At 44.5% G+C, this 24624-nt stretch overlaps 1 protein-coding gene across 8 annotated transcripts in view; it reads left to right on the top strand.

Moving 5' to 3' along the window:
- The first annotated feature begins 12586 nt into the window (after positions 1-12586).
- Positions 12587-24624, top strand: part of LOC144125885 (protein unc-13 homolog B-like) — a 321928-nt gene continuing 309890 nt past the window's right edge. For 4 of the 8 annotated variants that reach the window (XM_077659676.1, XM_077659671.1, XM_077659678.1 and 1 more), the window contains exons 1-3: positions 12587-12799; positions 18193-18222; positions 23730-23829. In XM_077659676.1, the coding sequence (XP_077515802.1) occupies positions 12778-12799; positions 18193-18222; positions 23730-23829 (152 nt within the window). In that variant the 5' untranslated portion in view covers positions 12587-12777. The remainder of the gene's footprint in view (positions 12800-18192; positions 18223-23729; positions 23830-24624) is intronic. The other 4 variants (XM_077659673.1, XM_077659675.1, XM_077659670.1 and 1 more) reach the window with 2 other exon arrangements.

The following is a 24624-nucleotide window of genomic DNA, read 5'->3' as shown; positions in this document are numbered from 1 at the left end:
CAAAATTTTCAATGGCAGTTTTACTGTCGACCACGCTGCTATGACGTGGCATCACATGGTCTTACGCACCCTCATCGGATGTCGTCACGTGGCTTCACATCCCCCCATCGGATGTTCTTTGGGTGAAACGTCAACCCAAAGGTCACCCAATGTCCAAGACCAAAGGTCGACTAAAGGCCATCAGTGTCAGAGGTCAAGGGTTCGACACCATAACTGTACCTCATATGGTCATACACAGCTAACGTGGATGGGTTGAAGGTCGTTCAAGGTCATTCTCCGACCTACGCGACGACTCCTTTACCTAGCGTAGTGAAGCTTTTTGGTTCAATATATTAATCAATAATAAATACAAGTCACTGCCTTGAAATCTGAGCTGTTACAGCATCTAAGATGCAAATGGGCACATGATGTTGTTGATGTCGGTCGGGAGGGCATTCCGGTCCACGACAGTTCGAGGAAAAAAGGAACCATAAAAAGTAATAGCACGAACAAGAGGTTGCTCAGTCTGAAGAGGATGTTCAATGCGGTGTTATATGAGCATTAGATGAGCAATGCAAGGTGTTTGATTTAGAGAGCTACGGAAAAACTTTTGTAGTCAAAAGAAGCTGGCGATGCGGCGGCGAGCAGGGAGGCTTTCAATACCGCAATTTGTCGTCAGAGTTAAATTCTGATAGTATACGAATACGGGGGGAGGGGGGGGGGGCAGAATGAACGAAGAGAATGGCACGGTTTTGAACTGATTCGAGTGCATTTGTTAGGGAAATCTGGTGTGGTATAAGAAAATCCGATCCTGGAAAGAAACTTTTGTCGCGTAAATAGTCGCGCTTCACTAGGAAGAAAAGTGTTCATGCACCGAAGTGCAGATCTGCACGAAGTAGCACTCAATTTAATGAAAGCAATGCTACAGGTCTGAGCGCACGGAGAGAAGAGCGACACAACATAGGCGTTGAGAGGAGCCGGCGTGCACAGTGTTGGGAGCACAGCGCACTAGAGATCCAGATATATGTAATTCAAAAGAAACAGCTAAAAAACATCTTCGGGAAAGAATAGTAAAAGCGCTATTTGAGCGGAATTTACGAACGCTCTCTGGATATCCACAGATTTTTTTTGGTGAATTTTGTTGAGCGGCAGGTTTTCAAGCATTGCAACTTTCATTGAGCGAGAGGGTTAAAAGCTTTGCTTTATTTGGCTCTAAGTTTGTAATGTTGGTCGGTCCCAGTGGTTTTGTCTCCGTTGATCTAAATAAATAAATCTCCCCTGGATGTGTTCCAATGACTACTGCCAATGGTTTGCCAATGATCGACTGCCCTTATTTGAGGGCACTGCTGGCTTCAGCTGCCCTTCAAGCTCGCTGTATTAGATTTTTCTGGATTTTTCAGCGGTCGCTGGTCAACATCTCCTCCCAGTGCTCCATAACTTTCATTGAGTAGTCGGGCATCGTGTCCGGGTGGTTGCATTCTATTAGCTGAGCTCAGATGGCATGAGGGCAACTGTGGGTTGAGCGTTGCCTTTGTTGCTGTCATCAAGTGGAAAATGGCACGCACCTAGTATGGGGGACTGACCAACACACATGCGGCGACTCCCAGATGCATAAAAATATTTTGCGACTAAATATTTGAAAGCAGGAGACTGACTGATTCAAGTACTGAATTGTTTCCTGTAAGATAGATGACTGAATGCGGAAAGAGGGATTGACGTCCCTCATTCGCTGCAAATATCGTTCTTTATCTTGAGTACGCCTCACATTCTCTTTACCTTTCCACCTCTTCACTCCATATCCTTATCAGCAACTGCGCCCCCCTCCGGCAGGTACCGGCCGTAGGCATGTTTGGTCACAAAGGAGGCTGGCATTCTTCCTGGTCGTTTTACGCCGGGCTCTCAACGTATGCCTGCCGCGACAAGGTAACGTCATTCTGACGTCATATAAAATAAGCGAGGCGGAAGTGCAGCTGGCGCACCGTCTGCGCTTCCGGTTGACCTATTGGGTTCCGTCTCTCTGAACTGAATAAAGCAAAGACGGCGTGTGATGAACCGTGGCAGTTTGTTGTATGTTGTGGAAGACAGTGGATTTTTTTTTTCAAGTAACAGAAAAGGAGACAAATGAGAGTTGCCCTGGCGCTTCTTCGTCTGCGGGACTTCCTTCAGAAAGAAAATTAAAAAAAAAGGTTTCGAAGAGAGAAGAACCAAGGAAACAAATGGTGCACCGCGGAGAGGAATGAATGAAGGAGGGAAAGAAAGAAAGAGGCGCCGTTGAGAAGGGCTCCGGGATAATTTCGACCACTTGGAGACCTTTAACGTGCACGGACGTTGCACAGTACTCGGTCGCCTTATTCGCTTCGCCTCGCCTCCATCGAAACGCCGGCCGCCGCGGCCGGGTTCGAACCCGGGTACTCCGGCTCACTAGCCGCGCGCATTAACCACTGAGCCACCGCGGCGGTTGCGCCGTAGTGGAGGGCTCGGTTGAGGTCTTGTAGTGGAGGGCCTCGGAATAATTTCGACCACCGGGGAATCTTTACGAGCAGTAACATGTCACAGCGCACGGGCGCCTTTTGTATTTCACTTCCATCAAAACGTGGCTGCCGCGGCCGGATGTGAGTCCGCGTCCTCGGACTCAGCAGAGCGCCCTCACTATAGAGTCACTGACTCTAGCCCTAACCACACCACTGCTCCACCGCGGCGGGCTCTCGGCATTTCTAGCTTACTGGCGCTGCCACCTGAGTTCATCGCACGGCCGATGTACTCCTGGAAGCCAGAAGCGGAGCTTGTGCATGAGCACCGCGCCTGCTCTTCGGCCAAAAATTGTGTAAACGTGCCATTATGGTTGCATCTCCTTGGTCGAGATTATTCCGGAGCCCTCCACTACGACACATCTTTCTTTTTTCTTCTTTCACTCCCACCTTCCTCCTTTCCTTCCCGGCGTGGTTAAGGTGTCACCGAGAAGAGAGAAGTACCAGGATTCGAACCCGATCGCGGTAGCCGCGTTTCGATGGAGGCAAAACCTAAGGCGCCCATGTGCACGCGTGCAATGCAAGTGCACGTTAAAGATCCCCATGTGGTCGAGCGGAGCTTTCCACTACGGCACTTCTTCCTCTCTTTTCTCTTTCACTTCCACCTACTTCCCTTCCCTTAAGGTGCGGTTCAAGTGTCCGCCGAGAAAGGAGACAGTTACTGCGCCATTTTCTTTCCTCAAAACCCACTAATCTTCATATCCTGTTAACGATGAGGCGCTGAACCTTTAACGCGCATTGACGGGATTTTAACGTGCATGGACATCGCACAGCGCTCGGGCGCCCGTTTGTGGCTCTCTGGCCTCCCGCATAAGTACAGCGTTCCGAGCCAGATACTCCGGCTTGATTGCATCCATGGTCTTATATAATGCACCGCAATGCGACTGATCGTCCACGTCGCCGCTGGCGGCTCCACTGCAACTACGGCGGCCGCTATTGCGCAGGCACGCATGCACGGTGCCACATGATCCTGCCATTTCAGGCTGTTTTCTTGACAGACGCATCAACTCGGAAAACCATGCCTAACTACACCGCTGCACCGTCACAGCGCTGGACCCCAGACTACACGAATCCACTGCAGTGCACAGTCCGCTTTGAACTATCGGCGAAAAGTCAGTAAAATAGTAGAGTGGCAATAGCGGCACCACAGATCCGAGCACAAGTAAGTAGGGCCCCAGTAAGTGAAACGCTCCGTGAAAGCTCCTGCCAATGAAAGCTTTGAAAAGGTCACCACGCCGCACACAGCACGAGAGAAGAAACGCGCTCGCTATCTCTCTACTGCTGGGCGTAGTCCGTCAGCCAGGCTTATCAGCAGCCTATGCATGAGACCACACTCGCGATTCAACTGCACTTCCGCTCATGGCAAACACAGGAAGACGTTTGGTTCGTTTGCTTCAGGTTAAATTTTAGAGGAAAGAAAGGTCGCTTTTACGCAATCTGTCTCAGCTGCGCTTTTGAAGCACGAGGAAATTTTGCAACAACAGCCAACAATGCCGACACTGTGGCGGTGAAACGAAGCCGAACGAATCTTCTGAGGTTGTGGCGAAAGCAACCACAAGAAAAAAAAATTGTAGAAGATCTATTACTTGAAGGAAATGACAACCGAAGATTTTCGTATGCCATAAAAATTGCCATAAAATAATTAGTTTATAATTGAATTTCCAGTACATTTATATAGCGTAATATTGTACCCAAACAGACGTCCGTATCGTCTTTCTGCCGATTACTTATAGCAAAATACTGAAAAAAAAAACAAGCCTGTTTTGTGTTCAGACAGATCCTTCTGTTTCAAAACTCATAGGGTAGAAATGAGCACAATAAAGAGGAAGAAACGATGTTAGCTTTATGAAAAGGTCAATTTTCTTGCAGACCTCAGACCTCAGAATTTCCGCCGTTGGATCAGTTTTCGTCAACATTATATCCCTTTTTGCCCCATCTTATATACGAATTGTTAACCTCGCAAAGAGGTTAACGATTAAAAAAAAACGATTCAGGGCCACGAGCATGGTGTTTGAAACAGTGGCGGTTTCAATCGCTTTTTTGCCCCCTCTGGTATGCACACGCAAAGCACACGCTTTTGCACGTGCTTTGGAAACTTTGGAAGTCATTACCGTGCCGGGGCCATAAGCATTTTATATAAGGATACCTTCTTACTGACAGCTGACGGAGTACATTCGCCTGTTACAACAACAAAGAGCTTCAGTCCTATTGCAGGCCGAGACATTCACTGTTGACCCCTTACATCAGCGGAGGCACGAGAAAACGGATTCTGCTGGAGATCTCAGGCCCGCGCTGTTTGCTTGAAAGACGAAGCCCGCGAGAAGGAAAAACAAACTTGGCTTTTTTCTTCCTCTTTGTGGGCTGCTATTCGGCGGCCGCATCCGGTCACTAACTGTCCCGTGTCAGTCGCCCCCAAAAGGACGCTGAACCAGTGGCGTGAGTTCCGGAACCGCTTCTTTCTTCCATTCCTCTATCCTATTCTTTCTTTTTCCTTTCCTCTGACTGAACCCTGGCGTCACAGTGGAAGCCGTAGCTCACGGCAGCGAGTAAGTGCCTGAATTCTCAAAAGAGGCGCTATCAAAAGATAGCGCCCTGTGCCAAGCCACCGCACTGGCTGTCGTTCTCCCGGGTTTCAAGTCACGACTGCTAGCCAGCTTAATTTGTCGCCCATTTACCCAAGCGTGCGCGCTTGCGTGCGCGTGCCTGTGTGCGTGTTTTTGCAAAAACAAAGTGCTGAAGAACTGTTCTTACGTACGAACAACGTTGATAGCAATGTTCATAGGAGTTATTTTTAAAGCGCATTTTATTTGGACAGAAAACAATAAATGCGTATGCACTAAAGTAGCTTTTTCTATTGGCCTTTTAGTACATTTGGTACAACTTTACCATTAAAATGTAAATTTCAACCTTAATTTTCTCCAGTGTTTTCTCATATACAATCTTGTTTGCTTGTCTGGGGATTGGTTATCTTAGCCAATGTTGCGAAAAAAAAATCACATACTAAAAAGAGAGGTGTACGAAGGTTCGATTAATTGTCTTTCACTGAGACAATGGGTCCATTCTTTACCATACGTAGTTCACTTACCATCGCGGCAGATTACACTGAGAAACTATCTATGTATGTCAGAAACTTTATAAATTAGAACAGACCCATTTTTGAGACAAGACAGTTAACTGCCCAGCCCCATACAGTTTTAGGCACACTCAATACCACGTATCCAAATCTCGCACAACCTATGGCTTCCAAAAATTAACGCACATATAATACCGCATACATTCAACATCTACCCTGAACTGAGTGAGGTGCCGCTATAAAGCATGTCGATGCTAGGTACAAAGAAAAAAAAAAACTTCATGAATATTTCTGTAATCTATAGAGTACGATTTCTTACCGGCTTCATCAAATTCCTTCATCTTCGCTGCTTTGTGCTCCTTAAAGTGCTATGGGAAATTCATCACTGTATTTATTTTGTCACTATTCCGCTGTAATTTATGCATTTTGGGCTAGTTTTTGAAAAGTTTATAAGATTTCAAGAGGGTACTGAATTTATTTGTTTTCATGAGGAGGGCAGGTCTTTATCAGGTGCTGCATAAACGCATTAGCCTGTTCTCCCGCAATTTACCATCAGTGTACTGTCAAAACTAAATCCGCAAAAAAAAAACTCGCCCTTGATCGTCTGACGCCAGCTCGTGATGAACTCGACAAAAGCTGGTGGAGTCGGCCTGTCGAACTGAAATTTGTCTATTGGTCGTAAGTAAACTCCAGTGGGTCGGGCCAAGCGGACATCTCTGGCTGATACAACCTGCCCGCGTAGAACAGGTCACAAAGGTTTAGCGACAACAGCGAACCTGAATATCCGTTCACGCGCCTGGTTTTCCCGCCTCGACACAGGATGCCGCTATGATTTTGGTTCGCAGGAGGTGGGTAAACGTGGTTGGATCGATATATATGTGAGCGTTAAATTCATGTAAATGACGCGAGTAAGACGGGATTGGAAGGATAGAATTACTACAAAAGATCACCGTCCAAGACTACCAGCTGCGAGGCTGTTTTAGAAAACCTCGCTTACTTGCACGGCGCCATCGCCTCCTGTATATCAGCGCCTGTCATATCATGAAAAAATGGCGAATAAGCCCTTTCCTGTTTTTCTCTCTTGCCCCTGCCCTTTCATTATATTTTCTGCCCATGTCAAGCCCGGTGGTTTGACACGGGGCTCCTGTCTTAAAATTCTTGGACTCCAGCCGAAGCGAGCGACATTGTGGACAACCGATGAAAGAGGCGTTATCGCTGCTTCCATTGAAAAGCGAATGATCTGACAGGCATCGATAATACTATACATGAGGCGCTGCACACCGCAGACGACCCCTGTACCCAAGTTGCCGCTCTCGAATGCGAGCAATGTACTGCAGTTACGGGACATTTTTCTCGTGGCATAGCCAAGCCTGGGTGCACCTAATCAAAATTTGGTAAGTCGCTTACTTGTCAAGCGCATACGGTAACTTCACTTATCTCTAACATGGGATTAAATGGTTCCTCTGTACAGACAGCTACATGTTTTAGTGCTCGCTTCTATAACTTCCACTCACCCCGCATGGCTGCTCCCTTCACGAGTCATATTTCAAGCTCAGAGGGCATTCATCTTCATCTTAGAAACCTGCAATGTGTGTCTGTCTGAAAGAAGAAAGAAATGTGGGTGAGCAAGTTGACGGGGGGAGGTATAGTGGTGTGTGCGTGCGTGCGTGAGAGTATGTTTTCCTGTTCCTCAGTTGTTGTTTTTGTAATATATCGGCGACAGCAGATGCAACCACGGAAAATTCGTGCCAAGATGTGACATACAAATAAAAAATCGAAGAAAACTTTTCATTTCACGGGCAACAGAATGGGTGGGCTTAGAGCCGAACACTCGCCGAGAAAAAGACGATTCCTGGCAGACAACACGAAAGCGATTCCCGCGGCCGTTGTATCGCTTTCAGCTAGCGAAGACTATGCTCGCTTGCGCTTGTCTCCTCCTGGATGTTGCGCCAGTCGATGCGTCCTCCTGTTGTTGTTGTCCCTCGCGCAGTCTCCGCTATATCGACAACACTTTTGCGCTCCGGCAGCCCACGATGCCCCCGCGGGGCGCACCGCTCCGTGGTCGTCTGCGCTTCGGACAACTGAGCCATTGCTCGGAGCGTTGAGCAAGCGTTGTGGGCAGCTCCTCGTATTTCCGATTATCGAGCAAGCGCGCGGATGCATCGCAGCAGGTTGCAGAAAGATGTTGCGTCACCGCTGTATCGCGTTGCATCGACGTCGGACGTCGATCGGGTTGTGTGACCGAGAAAGCGGCTCGCGCGTCAGCATTCTTTTGCGGCTGTTCAGATGCAGCTGGTTCCGCTGTTGTTGTGACGGAGGTCCAGTTCAGTGAGAATTCGCCGTCGCGTATTTGCACATCGAGCCGAACGCATGTGTGTCTACTCAATGAAATGTGAATACGTACGCGCGTGTGAATATCAGTCCCGGTGATCCAGCCCCTTATATGGTGTACACTAGCGATCACGAATGCATGAACAATTCAGCGATATATCGTATGAAATTCAATGGCTGTGGCGTACAGAAGGCGTTCGAAGACGGGCCTATATAGCAATTGGTATGAGCGTATCAGCACAACCGCTACTTGCGGATGCTGGGCTAAATAAAGAATAAAGAACACAGCGCGGTCCATGTTGGGGACTGCGGTACACTGTGGCGTATACGCTATTCGCTTGGCACACAGGTAGTGGCACATGTAGTGCCGGCATCAAGAACGTCAGGTTGGCGGAGATTAGTCTGGTTTGTATACAACATATGTTATTATTATTGCTCACAAGCTAACAATTGTAAGTGTCTTACAATGCCATAATACAGGCACATGGAAAAACCAAGAAACTTGCAATGCTGAACCCGGTAGGGTGGCGGTCTCAGAAGTTGGTTTTCTCCAAACATGCACTGTTCATATTTTTCTAAGCGAAAATTCAAATAGTTACGCCACCGCTGTGGCTCAGTGGTTATGGTGTTCGGCTACTGACCCGAAAGACGCGGGTTCGATCCCGACCGCGACGGTCTAATTTCGATGGAGGCGAAATTAAATCTAGAGGCCCGTATACTGTGCGATGTCAGTGCACGTTAAAGAACACCAGGTGGTCGAAATTGTCCGGAGCCCTTCACTACAGCGTCCCACATAGTTTGAGTAGCTTTGGGACGTTAAACCTCCGTAAACCAAACCAAACCTTTTCTGCCGTCACGCGCCAAGGTACCAAACTTGGCATTTTGCCTTATCCTCGCATATTATTACACTTTTCTCAAACCAATGAGTCATGCACTCTGTAAATGTGAGATGCAGTCCGATCGTATATAAAATGAAACAAAAAAAGCGTGGTATATTTTGTTATGAAAGAAAAAGAAACAAACAAATAGCATATCGACAGGCATAGAAAGGGCCTTTGCGTTTCGGCGCCCGAGAATGGAGGACTTCTATTTCGTACTTTCCAGCATCGCGACCACGAACTGTGGACGCGTTATCGGCACGGGCTGTGAAACTGTACTGGCACCCCAACCTTGCGGATGTTGATTCAGCTGTGCAAGTAAAAAGAAGCGAGTACAGAAAATTGCATCGTGCTCGATGCACACGCGCGACGGACCAGAAACGCCACCCTGCTTCGCGCCGTCTTTGCCGCGAATAGCCTTTTCCAACAGCAATGCGTTCTGCGCAATATGGGTGAGCGCCGCATTAAATGCCACCGCCGCCAGTGGCAGAAGCAACGGAGGCTCACAAACACTGGCCGCGCTTTCCCGGGCGAGACAGATGACGCACCCGCCCGACGGCTACTCTGGTTTCTACGGAGTCAAGTATATTTCAAGCCGTGCAATCGTTTCTGGCCGTCGCGTGAGAAAAGGCGAAAGGGTACAAGGCTGAGTGAGCCGCGAACGACGTTGTCTGGAAAGGCTCCGAAGTTCTTGTCCAAAAGAGCAGCTCAGGAAAGAAAAAAGAACTGCAAAAATGAAACGGCTATAAAGAAAGGTAAAAGCAAAGAACCATAGCCCGAAATCATTTCGTAATGTTCCCGCGCTTTTTTTACGCGCCTTTCCTGATCTAGCCTCTACGCAATACTACTACGAAGGATGCTTTTCACAAAGGCGGGCCGCTTGCTGTACTTATGCGTTTGGTTTGTTTTTTTTCGCTTCGCCTCGACTCAGAACGCGTTCACAGCTCGCCCGCGCTATTTCTGGATCTGTGAGAGCTCGGAGTGTCCTCTCCAGAAACTTCATTCTCCATGCGAATATTCGATCTGCACAGTTTACTGTTAGTTTATTTGTTCGAAGACGCAAACATAATGGACTCCCACTCGTCAGACCACGAGGTCCGGATTCGGCAAAGACATCTTGCCTTTAAGTTTCCCTCTGTGTGCTACTAGGGATGTGAATGTACAGGCGCCTGGCACTTTGAAGCTGAACCAGCACAAAGCAAGATTTTTCTTCAACAACGAAACTACTTGGCTTAAGAACATGTATTCAGTATGGTAGAATTACTTGCCCTGCGCAAGAATTTTAAAAGTGTACAGCTTTTTCTTTTTGTTTTCATCTTTGGCGCTTGGCTGATGTGGCATTGTTGGCACAGCTTTCACTGGTTTTTTTCGGTATTGACAGCTACTTCAGCAATGTCGCCTTAAGCGACCTAGATGAATAAAGAATGTTTCTTCATGTCGCTTATGCCGGTTGAGAGAACGTTGTCGACACCTGACTTGCAAAGGGCATGGTTATTTGCATGTCCACTGAACGCGCGTTTCGCTGCAATAAATTCTGATTCACACCTCTGCATGAAAGCCACACCAGATTTCTTGATGTTTGTTGTGCTTTCTGGATCTATTCTGCTATAGGAGGAGATATGCAAACGCATCTGGCTTTACACGTGGCATGAAGCAAGCTTTCCCGTGTCAAGCATTAGCTTGCAACGAAGCCAACTTTCCAAGAGACCGCCTTTTTAGAATCAATAAAGCGAGAACATGTCTCGGCAGACCACCTCTGTTCGAGAATTTTGACAGAAACAGAAAAAAAAAGAGGAGGACAAGTGCCATGGAAAAGTGCTAGCTTTGTTTCAGCTTACATATAGGAAAACATTCCACCTGATGCTCAAGGGCGAGCGTAATTGTTTTGCACTGTCAAGGATGGTTCGTTTTCTCCTAGGCAGTGTAAAGGGATATCGCGTTGTACAATCAGAACACGGCGACGCTTTCTCTAACAGACGAACTCGTCTTTCTTTAGATCAATAGAATCCGCTCATTATCTGTCGTCATTTTCGTGAGCTTTTTTTCGCTAACATAATTGGAATCAGAGAGTGTGAACGATTTTGCGCACAGTCTTGAAAGTATATCTTCTCTAATTCATGCAACCCCAAGTTTTCAGAATGAATGAAGTCGGAGTTAACACCCAGGCTTGCTGCGGTGGGAAGCAAATTTAGACATTGAGCGGTTTCGAAGAAGGCGAAACGCCGGAAGCGTCGTAGTTAATGTCTTGTTGAGTGACCGGGCAGCAGGCTCGGAATTTTATCAGATGGGCCGGCGGGGGAAGGATATCCTATCTTTCACAACGCTCCTCATGCAGAACTTACCCAAAGGAATTCAGTGATATGTAGCATTAGGCCGCTTCTAGACTAGCCCTTAAAAAATCAGCCGAATGACTTGATTCGGGGCTTGTTTGCCTTTTCTCAACTTCACCCCTGTTTCAAATGAACTGGAAAGAGGAGGGGTCACAGTGCACGACGACATTGCGAACGTCTCATCAGTCATCCGGCTACGCTTCACACTTAAGTGACGCTCCCTATCCTCCTGGCTTATTAACATATGTGAGGCAAAAAAATCCCATAGTTGCGTTTCGGTTTTACGTTGGAGTTTCGCTGCGATACTCATTAAAGAAGAAGGAGAACTGAAATTTGGAAGCACGCTGCTTCTTACCACATTTCAGAGGTCTCAAAAGCATGGATCCCGCACAGATTTCTAGCTTGTCTCGGCTGCGTAGACTCAGTAAACTGTTACCCCGATGATTCCTTGCCGGAAAGCTTGTACAGGCAGTGACGTGTTTGCTTCGGAATCGATTTTCTAGTGGGATTTCCCTGCAAGACGCTTCACAAAGGGAACTGTTTTCAAGGGGCCTGTGGTGGCGAGTGCATCATAATCGTCACCATCATCATCGGCAGAAATCTCATAACCTTATCTTTGGTTATTTAATTTAATTGTTTATTTTTAATAATGGTCTGGTCCAGTACCCTGTTATCCCCTGGTATAAAGTGGAAGGCCGCAACAACAGCAGCATCGTCATGTTTAGAGCTGGGAAATTACGGACTTTCAGAAATATTCGATAGCCCTTCTTCTTTTCACGCACTGTGAATGAATGTGTGAACGCAACTTTCATTCATTCATTCATTCATTAAGGCAGGCACTGGAGCTAGAGAGCCCCTAACCTGTTTGCTATAAATCATGCTAGTGCTAACTGTTATATTTGGTAAGCAACAAAAACAGTTTTGCGCATGCAACAGCCGGCACCAGAATGAAACAAGTAGAATTCATAGACGATTTCAGCGTGGTTTTCCCATTTGTTTATTTTATTAAAGAAGAATACATATATTTGCTGCACCGGCGGGCTGCAGTTCTGTTCGCTCTTTATAATAGCATACTCTCGCCATTCCTTCTCTTCAAATCACTTTCTTTTTGTTTTCAATTTTTTTCCTCGTAACTTTTCGCACGCGGCTCCTGTCAAACACCACCTGTGGTACGAGCCGCCAGGTCGCTCCATGAAATGCGACTGGCTACATTCAGTACGATTAATAAAGCGATGCATAGACAGCATACAGTCAATGTCAAATGTAATGATATTAAACATTCATTTATGAGCTTAAAGAACTTGCAGTTATCCAGGCTGTAGTGCTCTAGGGCACTATACCCAAGTGTCAACGCACGCACGGCACGCGCGCGCGCCTCGGCGCCGACGCGCGTCCACCCCCGCAGCTGTGAAAGTGAGAGCGGCCTCCCCATTGACGTCACCGTTACGTCAGGCTCGACCGCAGCGCATGGGCGGCATGGTGGCGGCTACAGATGACTGCTTCTTTTCGCCCACGCATAGACGGCAATGTAGTTCGTGTCACGAAGCAAGCTCTCAAGTACTCCGCTGTGTGCGCCGTTCCCCTCTCTGACCCTCCTCCAACCCGCGTCGAAGCCTCCAAATCCCAACGGCATCATCCATGGTTAGCCAAACTACAACATGTCGCTTCTCTGCGTTACAGGTAAGTTAGTTTCGATTTGGGTTTTGCTGTCTCCTAGGCCTAACAACATTCGTGCGAGCTGCGCTATTCCCCTCTCAGGCGCGGCCGACTCGCCGGACTGCTCGCGCGACGACGTGTTGACAAACACGAGCGCGAGAGGATCGGATGCCAAGAAGCCGGTTTCGTCTCTCCCATTCGGGATATTTAGGGAGTGGCGGGAGAGGACCGACGCGTGGGATGAAAATGAAAAACGGCTTGCCGTTAGCACACCAGCCGAAACGCGGACTGCGGCGGTCAAATGCAGAGCGCAACAAAATTAAGGGCGATCATTTTCATTTGATCGCGCATTCCGCCCCGATATGCGTGTCGTGTGTCACTTACCATTACCTTGCTGTAAAGCATGTTTCACTGCACTTACGAGGCCAACAAAAGCCCACACATCACCCATTTGTTAGAATTTTAGGAGAATCGGGCGCACATTTTATGTCACATAATATTTTCGGGAGACGATGTGCCGAAGGCGTTGATCTCACTTTGAACTTTCCGACAAATAAAGCACAGCTGTATTAGTTCATGATCTGCAGTGGTACGTACAATATCTGCCGCGCGATGTCAGGGGACAGATAAACACGGGAACGCAGCTCTGGAAACAGGTGCGGCGCGCACCGCCTGCGCTGAAGGTGTGCAATCAAGTTCGCGCGAGCGTGCCTTACGGAGTGTGCAGCACTCGCGTTATTGTCTCGGCTCTTCTGTCATTCGAAAGCGCGTATGAAATTATTTGGGGCGCGCGTGCGATCCGGACAGTCTTCTATCACGCGGAAACGCGGTCCCGAACCTCTCGCGCACGTCGACCGACATTCTCACCTCGGCTGGCACGGCAAGCGGCAGCTGACGCGCCGTTAGCATTGGGTTGCCAATTACGGCCCTGGCGCAACATTTCTGATGACCGTAGACGTGGTAGCGCCGTTTTAATCAGTTGCGCATGCTAAGTTCGTCGGCTTGCAATCGATTCCGCCGGTGAGATGCGTGTTGTTTTGTGGGAAAGCAAACCACCGGGATGCCGTTGTGGCTAGGGCGCCGGCGGAGCGACGTGCTAGGAAATTTCTGCCCGGCCGGTGCTTCGCTGATATTGAGCCGAAACTATTTTTGGGTAGCTCATGCTGGGTCGTTCGGGACACCGCCGCCTGCGCTATAGCACAAGGTTGCAATTGTTAAGGCCGGTGGCATGCGTTATGCAACCCGCGTGCAGTGAGCAGTCACGAGCCTTAATCGCTGCTTTTTACGCGTACTACATCACTGTCACGGCGCGACCGCTGTGTACTAGTGCGAACCGCGAGCGGCTCAGCCTGGCATTTGACATTCCATAGCGGAGTGCGCCCGTGTGTGCACTTCTTTTCCGCGGCGCTCGAATTTCTGTATGCTGCTCATATACGCACTTGTAGCACAGCGTACATCACGACATCGATCGCTCCATGAGCCATTGTAAATAAAAAAAGCTTTCCCACCACTATAGCTGTTACTGATGGTGACGTGCCTTTGCTTAACAATTTCCGATCAGTCAAGCGCACGCATGTCTATTTATTTTTCGACCGCACCTTCGACATGTCTTTGAAAATGTATATAGATAGAAAATATATCAGGCAGCCAGATTCTCGCTGAGTAGCATGCGCCCTCAGAAACCTGCCGGCAAAGGTTTTCCCTGGCAGTAGTGCTCCAGTGCCGATGTGGACACATTAACATTACGCATAATTTGCCAAGCTTGAAGTTTAGTGGGACCACTTAACGAATTACGGAGAAAAGTTCTTCACTTTTGGGTAGTATATTGAACTCATTGATAAATGTTTTTAATAGGTATTTTTATTTTTTTATGATAGTTTAAAACTGTCATTTGCCATTGGCACAAAGTCCAGTGCACGTTCGAGTGCATGGAACACAAAAACTTTTTGAGGGGCTATATGTATTTTCATCCATTGCAAATGTATACATGTGTGTTTGGCTTTTCTTAAATGCAGGCTTCAGGTCAAGCTCACCCTGTGTGCTTTTCATACTCTTCGTATAAGTTGACAAGTATATGTGACACAAAACTCTTATGGAAGTAATTATTGCTATCTAATTTGCCAACATTGGTGGTGAAGCATGCTCTGGCTGAACTCAAATTAATGTTGTGCATTTTCAGTGACCACAAGTTGATGGTGCGCTTAGATGCGCATTTCCATCATAGATTGCTTGGGATCTATAATCAGGTATTTTTAATCAAGCTTGCATTAGAACTTGTTTGTTATTGACATCAGTCATCAAAGGTTAGGTTAGGGTGCTACAAGCGGACTACTGGGCAGCTTATATTCCAGGTGGAGTAAAACATCATAAATGTGAACTTCCGTTGACCACATATAAAGGAACGCCAGAATTTCTGTAGTATTTTAATCATATATGGTCCTGGTCTCTGTGGCTGGGATTAGGGGTTGCTGTTTAGAATAACAAATCCCTTTCTGCATAAGCAGTGCCAAGGTGCTATGGTGTCTCGGTGGTTTGCTTTCCTTGTAGTGAGCAGACATTCTGAGTAATGTTCACTGAGCTATTATTATGCAATCTATTTCTTGATTATTGATGTTATAATTTCTTAGCCAAAGTAATGTATGCCTACTGTATTTGGCTTGTTGCTACCTCCTTATATTGAATGTGATTTTTTGAAACTGGCTCGTAGTACGTACTTGACACTTGTTGCTTGTGTTATGCTTTCCTATCTGAGCAGCTTGAAGCATTTCATAATATGGGATGGTAGACTTAAAATGTTGCTTGCAAGGCAGCCTTTAGCAAATACACCTGTTGCTTTTACACAAGCGCTGTTTTCGCTGAGATTGGTAGCTTTTTTCTGCGACACATTTTTTATTTTTGCTTTGATTTTATCACTTCAGCAATGTGGTCAGAAAAGCTGCAGTGGTTTTATATATGTGGGGTAATTGAGGCTCTTAAAGTCATGCAAACATAGACAAACAAGAAATGCTAGTGATGGTAGGCAGGTCAGTAGCTATGATTTTGTTCTTTGTGTTTCTTCGTTACGAACCATTTTCAGCTTGTTCAAGGTGTCAGTGAGATCAGTAGCTTAAGTTGCAGTCTGGACTTGCAGCTTAGCTATAAGCTTCAACATCTCGTAACAGTAAAGATAACCTTGCTGCTTGCACTGGTAAAACTTAAATTATGTGCATCTGTGGCAGCACAGAGAATAGAAAATAAAGCAACTTTAGTACTGTTTTTGATGTTTTTCCTATGGAGTAGTATAGTTGCATTTTATACCCCTCCCTGTTTCTCTACACATGTACCATTAAAAGAATAGGGACACCAAATTTCAGTTGTGTGTCCTGTCTTTGGAATGATGTGCAGCACATAAGAAAATGTGGATAGCCACATGGATTGCACCAAAAAGTGGTAAATAATTTACATTAGAACTTTTTTTCTCTCATGCTGTTTCGGTTTGCTTCAGTGGCCAAATGATGACTGTGGCATAACAGACTATTTGAGGTCATATGCGGCAAACAAAAGCTGCAGTATGGTTACTGCTTTCATTGTTTTAGTTCACAGCAGCTCTTATGCAATCCTGTCCAAGGGTTGGAATCACAAAAAATGAATAAGTAGAGATTATATCACGGTTCTTGCATGACTGACATAACCTCAAATCGTTTATCATGTCACAGCTGTCGTTCGGCTGTTGAAACCAAAACCGAACCGGAATGAGAAAAGAAAAAAAAAATCAGTTGTATATTATTTTTGGTGGCTTAGGTGAATCCCACACACTATTGTTTTGCACACCATTCCAAAGAAGAAAAAAAAAACGCCTCCAAAAATTTGATGCCTCTACTCCTTTAACATAAAAGGGAATGTGAATGGGGCAACTAACCACTAGTGCAAAAACACAAAAATATTAGCTGTTGGAGTGGAAATACATACAGAGTTGGTAACCACTTTCAGAGAGTGGTCGTCACAGCTTTGAAGTAAAATCAAGTGCACTAGCATTCAGTAGCCTGCAAGTAAGGTCTTGCTTTGCTGTTCTTGTTTTAGTTATCTTGTCAGCGTTTCATTTGATGCTGATAGTACATGCCAGCCAGAGTGGGCATCGTTTTTATTCATTTAGCCAGCAGAACCATGAATACAAATTTAGGTTAGTAGGCAGTGACATATAACCCGAGTGGCCAGCAAGAATGCAGTGAATTAACTTCACTGTTTTGGTTGCATAATAGCTAATACAAAAGGATTAATTGCTGCCTGCAAATTATAGGAACTGTTAATGAGCTTTGCTGCAAGGGAAAGAGAAAGGACCAGGTTAATTGCGTTTTATTTTCATTTGTTGCAATAACATGAATGGAGAACACGTATATAAGGCACAGTTTATTTTTTCCACAAACTGCCTATGCAGAACTTCAGTTGTTCTTTCAGAGAATTGCCCTAAAAGCAAGACTATTTGACATTGTAAATTGAAATTTGCGTGTGAGATTTGTCTCTCACATTTTATGCTACAGAATAAGGCTGTTGTTAAATTAAAGCTGATGTCTGCCAGCCATCCACTTTGAGATGAATCCAAGATTTGCAGAAAACTCTGGAAATAGGTATAGGGCTTCTCTGCTCCATTGGCCTAGATCGTAAAAAACAGGATATCCTGCCTTTGGTGTCTGCTTCTTGCTGGCAAGGCATTGAGGCGCACAAGCCAGACGGTGCCGGAAACAGAAGTCCAGAGTAATTGGCTTGTGATAAGCACGCAACTGTATTTTTCTGTTTGTGATCACATGGCTTGAAAACGGCTTCTTTTGGTATATCTGTTCCCTGCTAAAACAACTGAATGCACATTAAGGTATCAGTTGTTAACATTCTTGAACATTAGTCATTCCACCATTGGGATGCATTCACTGAACTACTGACTCTTGATTTCTAAATTAAGAAATGCAAGAATATTTCTCAGCTGTAGCAGAATGCCACCCTTTTTTTTTTAATAAGGCTAATTTGTTGGCTCATCACCTATTTGCAGAGCTTAGCAAGAATTTGCATCATTGTCTTATGTGGCTTTTCTCATGTGCAGTTCATACCTTCCTGTGTTTCTAGCTTGCTCTCACAGAATCATGTGTTATTGCTGATGTCTTAGCACCTAGGATATGATTTTTATACCTGGTGCAATAAAAACACATGATGCACATGTGCATGTGTTCAAGAAATCTTCATGTGTATTGCCACATAATGTGCTGCGTTCTTTGCTTCCTTTTTATTATATGCGGTAGCAGCTACATTGTCAGTTCATTATATTAGCTATTAGGCAGCATTTTTCATTAACTAAGGTCTCTCTGATGCTGTCTAGATTGCATGTCACTGTAAATGTGCATATGTTTGCAACTGAATGAGTGTCCTCCCTCCTTTCTTTCTATTTTCAGTAAGGGGAGCCAGGTTCGTAGGGACGACAGGTAAATAAACATTCTTTCTTTTTTCAACCCTTTCTGAATTATTGTTGCAAAACCTGAAGGGTAGCAGGTGGCGATTTACAATGCATAGACAATATGGAATCATGCCATTGTCGTGCTTGTGTTAGTAGTAGGTGTGCTTTTTACTAGCGTTAATTATTGGGAAAATGCACTGTTTGGTTTTTCAGGGTTATTATGTGTTGTACATACTATCGTTTTGAACTCTGTGAAGTGAGAAGATGTGAAAAATTAAAGTATGCAGTGCTTTATGCTTATATATTGTTATGAAGCAATATTCGAGCAGTTCCAGCACAACTGTTGCTGGCAACCATGCTGAGCGTAAGTAGTGCTGCCGTTTATTACCTTCAGATGCACTGGAGGTGACGCATATAATTGCAGCTTTGTGTCAGGTGCCAGTAACCCTTTAACACTGCGGATATAGACCTATGGAATAGTGTGGTGTAGCATGTTATTTCTGCTTGACGTTTTCAGACTCTTTTGACATTTATAGCAAGTGTATGCAGGCGCAATAAGTTTCTGTGTACATGCGCATCATTTTCAGCTTCATGGAGTTGGCATGTCAATTCCTCGGCTGGCCTCTGCTTGAGTCAGAGTTGTTTGGTTGACAAGCAAGTTTGGATAATGTGTTGCGCTTTACTCGACAGGTTTTTCTCCCTGTTAAGCCCTTCTAGGCAGCCAGCTATCTTTTTCTCTTTTTTTCTGAAACAAGCCTCTGCAAGTGCAAGTTTAGTAGCTGTAACGGGCACTTGACATGGTATGGAATATAGTTCCTTAAACTAAATTTTTCAGCTATACTTTATTCACATATTACATGCCCAAAGCGACATGAAAGTAACAGTTTTGTAATCTTGTTCCTTGCTTGCATTGTTAGCTCACTGGTGCATGAACACTGGTAGTTTAGCAAAATGAACACTGGTAGTTTAGCAAGTTTTTGTTCACCCAAATGTAGGCAGACAACCATTCATCCCCCAGAGTCTCCTGAGGAGTGACAGTATATCTAAATAAAATAATAATAAAATAAAGTGCTGCATTACTGGTGCATGCAATGGCCTCCTTAAGGGGGAATGCAGGTTTCAGAGGTGAAATTTTTTATTTTTTTTCTCTTAGAGCTATGAAATTTGGCATACGTATTGGAAAGTCCGCTGAATGCTCATATACCAAATTTCACTCAAAAATATCTTAAGTAGTTTTCACGTTATAAATTTTTATATGCTTCATTACTGTACGAAACTTGCAGAAATCCTGACGTGACAACAAAACATGGTAGGGGTTTTCAATCACACTTAAATTTTACCCAAAGGAATGGTTGATGCAGTGGCATTCTCCAAATATTTGTAGCAGCCTGAGTTTTTTCTACACAGCATGTTGTATCCACGCTTGCATAATGTACTCACTATTGTCATGTCAAATTAGTGATGGTTTAAATCACGTGAAAATCTATGCAGCCATTTTCGTGCTACAGTTTCTGCAAACAAGCTAGTCAGGTCAAAAAGCACTTTTGAGAAAACACATATTTCAACCAGTTTTTTGCTGCCTACCATTACAAAAACATTTTTAAGTCGATTCTGGGCGGTGTTTGATAAAATTTTTCGGGCTATAATTAGAAAGACCTTACAGATACGAAGCCTGGTGTTTTCTAAAGTTCAGTTTTCAAATTTTTCGTGATTTCAAAGTGACAACCCTCCTCTTAAACAACGTACAAAGCACCTGTTAAAAGATTTTCGAAGCCCTGTAAACTCGCCTGAGTCACTAAAACCATAAATTTCAGTGCCTGTGTATGCTGTGTGCTGAATGAATAGAGCAACGGATGCAAAGGGACATGGTAGCAGCCAGCTGCTACACTTCCATAGCTTTTTTCCTTCTTGGGTTGTACAGCCCCAAGGTAATGCTTGCACTGTGAAAAAATAAAAAACAAGATGGCTAGCATTGTCACCACATTCAAAGTAGGAGCAGTTTCTACTGCTGCTTCAAAATGTTGGCCATGTGAGCCACCCAAATAGTTTGTACGTGCCAAAAAATGAAACAGATTGCTAAGGCTTCTTTGGCGTTCTGTGTGTATGGTATGTCAATTTGAAAAGTGAAATACCATACTTTGACATGTGTAGTAACCATAGTATTGAATGGAATGGAGTAGTAAAATATCTATGTTTGAAGTTAGTCACTTACTGGTGGTCCAATTTCAAGCAGTGGACTCTCATGATTTTGAACTTGTAACTTATTGGTACAGATGCTTTGGTTCTGTGAACATCAAATGCATTAAGGGGACATGGCAATTAAAAAATTTTTTCATTATTTATTCATGAAATGGCATGCAAATATGTGACTTTTTAGGCAGAGTTCAGAACTGAATTTTAGTTTAGGCTAGCTTGTATAGTTGTTGACTAATTACAAATACCACGCTCGTCAGGTCATCCTTTGGGGCATTGAATAATTAATGAGAAAGTGAACAGGTTTTGGATTTGGAAGATTTGAAGCTTTGCAAAGGTCTGTTGTATGCAGTAAAGCAATTAGGTTATTTTTCTTAAACACCTAGTAATTTTTAAAATAAAAGTTTATGTTCATCATGCATATTTATATGACAACTGTTTAAAAAAAAAATCAATTTCAGTTAGCAGCTTTATTACACTCTTGAATGTGTTAGGAGTCATGCACGACAAACAGAATAAATCTACTGCCATTGGTTACAAAACGCCTCAGGGATGAGTTACAGCAACAGCACGAAAAGGGAAAGCTGAGAAAATCAGCCTCAAAGTTTATTCACCTCCTCTGCTGCCTCGTATGCATTTGGTTTTGTCAAAAAAATGAGGCATTGCAACCAGCTGAAGCTCTGATCTTCTGATCTTTCCTAATCATGGTGATACTAAAATGGTCCTGCTCTGTCTTCGGAAAACCCACAGAATTCGCAGTGTGCTGGTGCCATCGGAAGCGCGATTCATTCCCAGTTTTCTACCTCCAGATATCAAAGCAACATTATTTTCTTAATCTGTACGGCATATTCTGCTATAGTTTTTAGTCATGAAACAGATTAAATCCAGAGGGTACAAAAAAAAAATTGCGGGATAGAACATTTTGACCAAACTGCCCATTTTATTTGCCGTGTCCCCCCTTAAAGGAGTATAGACGCCTAAGTTTTGGGGACATGTTTTCTTTTTTGTAATGATGCATAAGGCATTATTGCCCGGATTACATGGATTACTGCCCGGCATTCTCCTACGACCGCTAAATAATTTATAATCGCATTTCGTTCTCGTGCTGTTTTGGTTTCGGTTTCAACAGCTGAATAAGGACTGTGACGTCAGCGTGTGATTAGAGGTCATGTGAGACATGAAAAAACTGTGTGTGTGGATGACTGTATGAGTGTGATTAAAGTAACACAGAGTACGCTTCTGGATTTGACTTTTCTGACTCTTTTCGTCGAAAAAATATGTAGGTTTATTGGGGCCATACACGAGCACAACAGCAGTGTTTGCTATTGTATGTATTAAGTACTTCCTAATTTTCGCTAGGTAAAGCGTGACAGAATTCTTGATCACCAAGGCATACTCCTTATTACTATGGCTGCAACTGTACACATTGTGTGCCAAATCAGCATTTCCTTTTGGCCGTGTGGACACATTTTGAAGTGCAGAAAAGAGTTGCTTGCATAACTGAAAGCAGTGGCGAATATATAGGGTGAGGTAGCAGAGGGAGTGGTCCCTATTTTACATAAAGAAACCCCATTTGAACCCCCCCCTCCCCTTTTTTTTTAAGAAAAAAATTTAAAAATACATGGTTCAAATAGGACCCCGCCAACTACTCCTTGAAGAGTGACTCGTAAATGTGCCCCTGACTGAAAGGATGGATTTCAAGTAGTTTCTTTTCTTGTTCTCTGTGTTGGGTGATATGTTAAGATATATGCAAGAATTAGTGCCCTTTATTAGTCATGCTTGTGACACGCATACAGGTGACACAAAGCTTGTATGATCACTGAAAGGCTTGGGGGGGGGAGTGAAAGTGGTTTGCATTACCTAAAAAAAAACAAAGAAATCCCATGGAATCCAATGGTGGAAATTGTAGCCAGGTGCATACATTTCAACACACAAAATTAATAGCACCTTTTCGAAGCCACAAGTTTACCTCTGTGACATGTTAGAAGCCACCCATAGTCAAGTGGTAAAGTTAAATGTGGCCAAGGTCTCAGGACAACTTTGTCAGTAGGTGACCATTAATCAACACAGGCTACGCAAGCTAACTGGGGTCAACACAAAGCTATGGTTTATTATTTTGGGACACTAGATTTAGATCTGGTGCATATCAGATAGGGTAGGAATGCCACTTCTAGCTGTGCCCCCTGCTGGGGACCCTTTTGGCTTCCCTGGACAGCAATGGAGATTAAAGGGTTTATCGAAATGCATTGCAGCTGTAGAGGACCTTGCTTCCACCCTCAGCTGCTATGTATTCTCCATCAGGTTTAAGATTTAAGAAACTGAGCAGGCTTCCTTGGAACTATCTTTATTCTGGTGCCTGGTGACATAGCAAGCTTTGTTCTCCATATTATTTAACTGCACCTTTTAGATCTTCTCACGATTAAACCCCTCATGCAAATGAATGGCCTGTACATTTAAGTTCAAGTCAGTGGCCCAGGAATTTCTGCTTCAAATTACACCACATTCAGGCTTGTTTAATGAGTGAACTTTCTTATAATTAGGCTTCATAATTTATTCAATGGACGTGCAGTGAAAACCATAGTTGAAAAAGGAGGAGGAGCAGGAGGGACTTTAATGAAACAGGAGAGGTCTGCCTGGTTTTCCGCCTGGCATGCTACTCCAGGTGAGGGTGAAAGAAGAGAAGATTAGAGAAGAGGATGGTGAAAACAAGAGGAAAAGAGAAAAAGAAAGGGTGAATGGTGAAATCATAGTTGAAAACGTTTATGTAGCTCATCATAGGCATGCACAGGTCTCTCCTTAAAGGGTGGGGGTGGGGGGCAATGATCAAGGTAGTGCCTGTTCATGTCTTTTGGGTAGCAGGGAACAATATGGTACAAAGTCTTCTTCTCCCCCTCTTCCCCATATCCCCCACACCTTGTGCACACCTATGTAGCTCATTCATGTTGACACATAATTTTATTGAAAATGTCAACCACATTGTGTGAGTACAAATGTCGCTTGTCAGTGCTCGTGTGTTTATTCTTCTCCCCAACTTTTTTGTGCACTATTTTGCTTCCTTCAAGGTCTATCTGAGTGGTAGCAAGACCTGGCGCAGTTTTTTTTTTTGCAATTCACTCTGGCATCCTTGTCATGGTGTGCCTACATTTTGGCTGTGAAGCAAAGCACATTATCACAGCTAATTATGGTCCCCTATTTTATTTTTGTTTCCTAAAATGCTGAGTCAGTTCGCAAATTGATTTAGGCTCTGTTACTACATACCAGCTTCATTCACAAGGCCCACTTGTGTTGATGGCTTTTCTCCATTGCATTGGTAATTTGTGCTCCCACTATTTCACTTTGCAGGGCAGTTCAATAGCTATGTGAACCTCAAGCTGCAAAATGTCAAGTCCACCACCGTAGCAGTAAAGGGCAGCAACCCAAGCTGGGAGCAAGATTTCATCTTGTGAGTGTTGGGTCTTGCTCATGTTTCTCGCGACTTCTAGGCGCTTGGCCGCAGAGTTGGCAAGCAGCGTAGGCAATGCGGGCGCTTTCATATTTTTTCAGTGACGCGGGCCTCGACTCATGGTTGCAATGCCATCAACTGTGTGTGCATATACTGTCATCTCTCCTCACCACATCATCACCCATCAGGACCCTCTTTTTTCTCCTCCCCTTCCTCAGTGAAGAGTAGCAGGCCAGATATCAGTCTTTCTGGCAGACCTCTTTGCCTTTGTTTCGTTAAATTTATCTATTCTCTCCTGCTTAACAATATTCACTGTCATTTATTTATGAGGACGAGAAAGGAATGTTCATAAGGTTGTTGTACAGATCACCTTATCTGGTTTCCACCTTTTCAGTGTACACTTATTTAGTTTTGTCTTGAGGGAAGTGGTCATTTCAAATGTTGCCTCAAAAGACAACAACATAAATGTAGACTCAAACGAAACCATTTGACAGAAGTCTCATTTTGTTCGGAATGCAAGTTTAATGGTCAACTTGCTTGAGGTTGACTTTATTTCTCACTTAAATGTAAATGCATATTGCGTTGTTCATGTTTGTAAAATGATGAAGTTGTTTTTTCTTTGGAGCATTTGGCTTTGGTAGTTGCTTCCAGTTGATATGCTCTTTTATTGTACAGCCTGATAAAAGCACTCTTATTAGGAAGAGCAGACAAAAGTTGACAAAAGTGATTTGAAGCTACAGCTGAAACCACGTTAATGTGGTAATTTAGCAGCCACGCTGTTGCGATAACCCACCT

Source organism: Amblyomma americanum, chromosome 3, assembly GCF_052857255.1.
Source record: "Amblyomma americanum isolate KBUSLIRL-KWMA chromosome 3, ASM5285725v1, whole genome shotgun sequence".
Taxonomy (NCBI): domain Eukaryota; kingdom Metazoa; phylum Arthropoda; class Arachnida; order Ixodida; family Ixodidae; genus Amblyomma; species Amblyomma americanum.
The sequence above is the reverse complement of the archived record's forward strand: the minus strand, read 5'-3'. Positions and strand labels throughout refer to the sequence as shown.